This window comes from Cygnus olor, chromosome 14 (genome assembly GCF_009769625.2).
Source record: "Cygnus olor isolate bCygOlo1 chromosome 14, bCygOlo1.pri.v2, whole genome shotgun sequence".
NCBI classification, from domain to species: domain Eukaryota; kingdom Metazoa; phylum Chordata; class Aves; order Anseriformes; family Anatidae; genus Cygnus; species Cygnus olor.
Genome location: NC_049182.1, coordinates 5,301,343 through 5,308,233, shown reverse-complemented (window position 1 = coordinate 5,308,233; position 6,891 = coordinate 5,301,343). Strand labels below are relative to the sequence as shown.

Here is a 6,891-nt window from a genome sequence, read left to right as displayed (position 1 = left end):
ACAGTAACACTGAGAATATTTGCACTAAAACTAAAGCAGGGATTTTCAGTCTAGGATATCTGCTTTTCTCTCCACCCCTCCCAGCAGCTCAGGACGTGTGGTGTGGGGAGGTTAGGAAACACAGGGACATTGTGCAGCGCGGCTGTTCCCTGGTCCTTGACAGCAGGAGCCGAGGGCAGCATTTGGAAATAACAGCAGAAGGAAGATTCTGCTGCAAAACTGCAGTTCACCTCCCCACCCACTGTGCAGGGGAGGCTACAAGCAGGATGCTGGGGTTATACCAGAACTGCAATCAATTCACAGCGTGCTAATACGCCTGAAAACAAAGGAAACCCCTTGCTGCCTGGAGACCACTGGCCCTGGAGGTCAGACTTTGCCCGCCCTCCTTACAAAGCGATTTTCTGCAATGCGTTTGTGCGGTCTCCCTCGGCACAGGGCTGGTGGATGCTGCAGGGCGAGGGGGCTGGGGAAGGCACGGGGATGGAGGGGAGCAGCAGCAGCACTGGTGAAAGCCACCCCCAGACCCGAGCTGAGAGGCACGAAGCCACCCAGGAGAGAAATCAGACAACCTAAGGGCCGCACCCTGCACGCAGCAGCGAAATGCATCCGAACCACCGCACCGCTGCTCGCACACCCAGCTCGGTGCACGGAGCCTCCCCTGGCTGACCACCCAGGCTGGCACCGCAGCACAGCCCTGCAGCAGCAGGGCTCTGACCCGGGCTGGTTTGCAGCTCGGCTGCGTTTATCACGCCGGGGCTCCAGCAGGGAAGGGCTCCGGCAGCCTATATTTAGCACCAACAACAAAACAGGCAGCCGAGTCAGCTGACTGGGCGCAGCGAGCACGGTTTAGTTGTAGACAGCACGTATCCTGCAAGGAAAACAGGGCGAGAAAGAGCAGGGGACGGAGCTGGGGCCGGGGGAGCTGGAAGGTGTCGAACACCTGCAGAGGCTGCGGCTCAGGTAAGGGCAAGGTGCTGGCGCACGGAGCTTTGTCCTCGGCATGTCTGGAGGGGAACCCGGGTGGTCACAGGCACTGAAACGCTGGGGAGGAGCAGGGAGGAAAGGGCTGGGGGTGCCAGGGCTGCTGGGGCCAGCAGGATGGTGGGTGACTGCAGGTGACAAGGTGACCTCCTCACGGCGTGGCCGTGGTGGCAGCAGCGGGGATGCGGCCGGGCTGGAACCCATCCATCCCATCAGAAGAGCGATGTAAGTAGGTAACAGTTTCCTTCGGGAGGAAGGAGGCATTGACAGGGCTCAGTTAATGATCTGTGTGGTGCTGAGCCCCCGGCGACCCCCTGCCTGTCCCTGGAGCCCCCCCGCTGCCCTGGGCTGCAGGCCTGGTGTTGTGGCTGCTCGGTGCCGGGCTGGGAGGGAGGGGAGAAACCTTTCCCTTGGAGCTTACAGACATAAGAAAGAAGCAGGTAAAGAATAAAGAAAGGGAAATAAAAAGGCCATGAAGTTTAAAATGAGCCCCTAAATTCAGCAAAGCCTACCTTGGCTGACATTACAGTAGTACCTGAAGTGAGAGCCAGCAGCAGGATGGGCAGGGGTGGGCACGGAGCGCTGCGTGAGCCGCTCGCTTGCGTGCCCTACGGGAGCCGCAGCCTCGCGGCGGCTCAGCAAAGCCAGGCTTATTTCCAGCAATGACAAGCAAGGCACTAAAATAGCTAGCAGAGCACTTTTGTGTTTAATCACACAGCAAAGCTGGATTGTGTTGACAGGTTGTTCATATACAAATTCCACTGGGGATGGGGGGGAATAGGAGAAAAAAAAAAAAAAAAAAAAGGATCCAGGCAATGTTGTCATTTCTGCCAGAATGTGAGATAAACAAAGCACATGAAAGAGTATTTTGATATAAAAAAATAATCCCTATAGTAAGCAAACACTGCAACGTGAAACATTTGTAAAAAAGGGTGTACCTGACCAGTGGGAGCAGTCTGATGGAAATCCAGCCTAAAAAGAGATGAGGATAACAATTTGCATATAAAGAACTTGAATCTATATAAGCATTCAGGTAAGGCTCTGCCAATCCATACCTAAATTTATAAACCCCTGGTAGAGACAAAAGTGAATGTTTGTACATCATCACCTCCACCTTAATGTAGTCTTACAGCAGAGATCAGCTTTAATGTCACATCCTTCACGTGATGCTCCCCATGGCGGGAGGTCAGCTCCTCTCCTTTTGGGATCAGCTCTTGCCAGGCCAGACCAAATGTGGAATCCAAGCCCTGCTACAGCAAGCAGGCAGCGGAGGATGAGGGAGAGGAGTTTGTCCCTTGGTGGTACAGCCTGGGTGGTGCACAAGCACTGCGCTGTGTTAGCTACTAACTGCACGCACGAGTTCAGAAGGGAACACAGTTACTGACCTCCATGAGTCTCTTTAATGAACCTTTTATCTTCTACTGCACTTAACCATTTGGCTTCTTTTGTGTATATGGGCTCCCCTGGAAGCCATAGGTATGAAAATCCTGCCACCAGATTTTTAGAATGAAGTGTCTGTAAACACCACTCTTGGCCAGAAGAAAATATTGGGTGGATCCAGTAGCACAGATTTCACAGAAACAGCCCCAGGATTTCTTTACCATGGCTGGCTGTCCCGTGCTGATCGTGTCTCGTCTGTTCCTTGCAGCCATGGCACCCCGGATAAAGCTCAGTGTTGCAAAACCTCTCCCAACCATATGTGAAACCCATGAGGAAGCAATGGAAGATTTAACCAGCAACCCGAAACACACTGGAAGCACTTCAACCAACCCAGATTCATATTCCAGCGATGATTACATTCAATCTATCTGCCACCTTGCCAGACCCACCTTCCCGGGCCTTCCTGTAAGCAGCCATAAAGTTCAGAACAGAAAGATTCTGCAGAGCCTTGAAGCCACGTCATGGTCCCCATCCCTGCCAGAAACGTCAACGTGTAAATTGACCAATTTCATCTCAAATGTGGTGCCACTGGGAAAAGTCACGCCTGCTCCTGATGATGCAGAAACCGACTTCTGGTCCAGAGAGGACCCCCTGGCACAGATCTACACGGGTGCAGGAAAGCTCTGTTCCTCCAAGGGTTCTTGGAGTAAAAGCTCCAGCACTGGCTACTCACAGTGCAACTCTTCCAGCTGCACGGACACCCCACATGGTGACCTTCATCCCCCAACCATGAAAGGAAAACCTGAAGGGAACCCAAACTTCCCACGGATGTTCAGTTTTCCAAGGCTTCCCTCTCCAAGGCCGGTGCAGAAAGAAACGCTGTGCTCGGAGATGAGGTATCTCAGAAGGGATGAGGGAGCAGTTTTAAGCAGTAATCACAGTCAGAAAGAAGGTGGTACCATGTTCATTAACGGTGAAAAGCTATTGCCATGCTCAGCCAGAGGGAAGCTGCTAGGAAACCGAGTTTTGCGGTGCTCTGTAAGGAAGCAGAGTAGTTCGTTCAATACAGCAGGTGCCGATGAAAAAGAGAGAGAAATTTCTTCCAGTGACAAAAATGCAATGGGTGATGTCCCCAGTAAACAGAGATACTCCGAGTGCTTCCAGGCAGCTAAAAAAGCCGTGATCCATAACTGGATTTCAGAGCGCAGATGCATCTGGAAAGAAGCAAAGATAAAGGCTTGTTTGCTTCCAGCCATTGCTGAAGTGTGAAAAAGTATCTGTTCCAAATAATGTTGTTTGCAAGAAATAACCACCCCGTGCTCTAGAAGCTCTCCCTGGAGTCCTTACATGGAATATATGGCTTGAACGTGCATGCAAGTCAGGCAGCCTTTTGTGATCCATCATATCCCTCATCGGTGGGCAAATGGACAATCCAGAGTCTTGTCTGTTGAGGAAATAGCAATTAATTCTCGTTTTGAAAAGGCAACAGTTCACAAAGCATTGTCCCACACCTATTGCCTAGAACTACCCTGAGCAAGGAGAAAAGCTGAAGACAACACAAAAACCCATCCGTTTTGGAGAAGTAATCTGCGGGGACATCAAACTAGTGGTGTTTTACAGCAAATGCCAAGCAGCCAGATGTTTCTCACTCTTGGGTACAGTTATTCCAAAAGGAACATTGGGAACAATGCTTGGACAGTACTAAATATGCCCTCCTAACTGACATAAACATTTACCAAAAGACCCATCATAGATCACTGCGTCGACACCTGAACATCACCGGATAGGTCATCTGTTAGTGCATTCGCATAAATAAACACTTTTAAAAGTTATAGGAAGTTTTTGATAAGGATCTGTTAGAGAGCAACATGGAAAATCCTGAAACAGCTCGGGGGGGGATTTTCCTCGTCCTCAGCCTTGCAAAAATATACTACCTTCACTCCGTGATCTGCCCTTGGTGGGGACGAGCTACAAGCCCTGGGTGAGCATTGTCCAGACAGCACTTGTCTGGTGCTGCTGCTGTCCTGGACCTGGAGGGAATCGAGGTCCATCGCTCTGCATCGCGGTGGCCTCAGCACTGCTGTGTCTGCACAGAACCCAGGCATGTACAGAGCTGAGTGCCGAGAGAGCCATGTGTACGCGTGAATCATTTCTGGGTTTCCTTACATGTGTGTGCTTCTGTAGTTTCCCCTGCCTGGCCATGCTAACCATGCTGACTTTTCCTTGCCTGGTGCTGTGAGAGTGAAACATGGAAAACCAGCATAAGTGCACAGGACAATCTGTTTGCTGATGATACCATTGCTAAATGGGATGCCAGGAGAAAGAGCAGCACTGCTGTGTTGCTGTGGGGTCCTGGCACGGTGAGCACACAGCCAAGTCATCCCCTCACTACCACACTGAGACTTCTTCGTATACAAAAAAAGGTCACTTGTCACCGCACTATCCTGCAGCCAGAGCACCCACACAGGGGGCAGCAGCCTGTGTAGCTGGGTGAGAGATGTAGATGAGAAAACTGCAAAGCAATTCTAGGGTAATTATTACTGCTACTACCACGAATAAATCTTTTGGCACAGAGGAGAGCACAGGGACCAGGCTGCTTGTTCAACTGCAGCTAGGATGGGAAATACCACCACAAAGCTGCAATTATAAAAGTGCTCACAAGCGATTTCTAAAACACCCTGCAGTAGATTAAATCAGAAGGCAACTTCTGTTCAGTACCAATGTGAGTGTAAATATGCTCGAAGATCAAAAGGTGAGCATATTTGAACTTCTCATTCTCACATCTCTTACCTCAAATATTTTTATTCCTGTTGAAACTCATTAGCACTACGAAACTGAACTGCTTCTCATCTTAGTTTTTGAACTAACCACACAGCAAGAACAAAAGCGAAGGCGGCTCCAGCATTTATGCAGGCTGACGGAGAGCTTGAGCTGATCGAGGCGTAGCACCGGCTCCAGCTTTACTCGCCCACTCTGCCTCCTCCTCCTCACCCCTTCCTTCTCAGGCCCACGTCGGGGCGGAGGTGACATTTGTCCTCATTGCCCTGTGGACATTTATTTCAGTTTCTCTCCACGTGAATGTTTCTGACACTAATGCCTAGCAAGTCTTGTGCCAACTGCATGTATCACTACATTTTGCTGAGAAAAACAAATAAAACTGTTACGTCGAGCAGCTGTCTCCATTCTTGCAGACCCACGAGTGATCATTCTCGGCACAGGGCCTCTCTGTGAGGTGCGGCCTTGTGGCTCCATGCATGGCTCATGGCATGGCCATCCCCCAGGCCCTTTCCCCCCACAGGCAATGCCTTACAAAGCCTTTCTGCCTGGTCAGAGTCAGGCCCAGGTGTTTGATTTGTACAAAACCTGCCATGCTGTGCATCAGCAGGGCTCCCCCAGGACAAGGCCGCAGCTACGACATTGGCCCTCACGGCAGAGCCGCAGCAGGGCACCACACGCAGCGCCTTCCAGAGCTGGTGGCCAGCTCCATGATTCCTCCTCAGCTGCCACATATTCCTGAAAATGCGCCAAATCTTCAAACCCATCACCTTTCCCAAAAGAGCCCCCCGGAAACCTAAAACCCACCTGCATTTTCTGGAGCAGGGACCGGAGCGCTGATGTGGTGTGTCCCAGTGACAGCCCAGCCACGAGCACATGACTCGGCTGCTCCCACCACTGCTGGCTCCATAAATTGGTTAATATACAGAGCACTGGGACGCAGCTGCAGCCCAGGACACCCAGGAGAAGCACTCAGCCCCTCACAGAGCCATGGTCTCTCAGTCCGAGCTCCCAGTATGAGTGCAGCCACGGCTCCAGGCTTGCTCAGCTCTGGGCTGCCCCAGGCATGGTGAGCTGCAAACCTTGTGGGGATGAAGCTTCAGAGTGCATTGGCTTTTTCTGGATCATCCTTTTGCTCTAGTGAAAATTGTTTCTCCTCAAGGGGCTGGGTTTTGCAGTTGCTGGGTTTGCAAAGAAATTAGAAAGAAAAATCACCCCAAATCCAGGCTCTTTAAACCACATTGAGAGAGGAGCCAAAGCAGCAGCTTTCAGTCTCAGCCTTCACAACCAGTTCACAGGCAAGCGACAGGCCAACATGCAACGTGTTTAGAAGCAGGGAAGGGGTCAAGAATGGGCCTGCCCCAAAGGGTGAACACAATGGCAAGAGGGCAGATGGAGAAGATTTGAACACAACAGACAGGTCCATGCAGGAGGCACATGGGTGAGGTCAGCAAAAGTAGTTTCTGAAAAGTTCTTTAAATGTCAGTACTGAAGTTAGGGTAAAAGCAGCTATCTGTAAGAAAAAATCCCTAACTTAAAGCTCCAAGAAAAAACACGGGGCCTAATTTAAGGGACTCAGACCCAAGCCTGAGGCAGGATATGAGGCCTGCCTAGGTTGGAGGCTGTGTGGCTAGAACATCAGTACTTCCCCTCACCCTAAAGTGCCTGCAATTGGGCCTAATTGAGGGCGTATTTAATTAACTTTGAGCCTCCCCAAATGGAGAGTAATAACAAATGGTGTACAATTAAGTTAAA

General features: G+C 50.9%; 1 protein-coding gene across 1 annotated transcript; it reads left to right on the top strand.

The window, feature by feature from the left end:
- Positions 1-255: 255 nt before the first annotated feature.
- On the top strand, positions 256-5,525 carry LOC121077969. Its single transcript, XM_040573653.1, has 2 exons — positions 256-960; positions 2,630-5,525. Exon 2 carries the CDS (start codon positions 2,632-2,634, stop codon positions 3,628-3,630), a length of 999 nt encoding a protein of 332 aa, XP_040429587.1. The 5' UTR covers positions 256-960; positions 2,630-2,631; the 3' UTR covers positions 3,631-5,525.
- The last annotated feature ends 1,366 nt before the right edge of the window (positions 5,526-6,891 follow it).

Coding starts and splice junctions, on each gene's coding strand:
- LOC121077969 (XM_040573653.1), top strand. CDS start 2,632: ATGGCACCCCGGATAAAGCTCAGTGTTGCAAAACCTCTCCCAACCATA.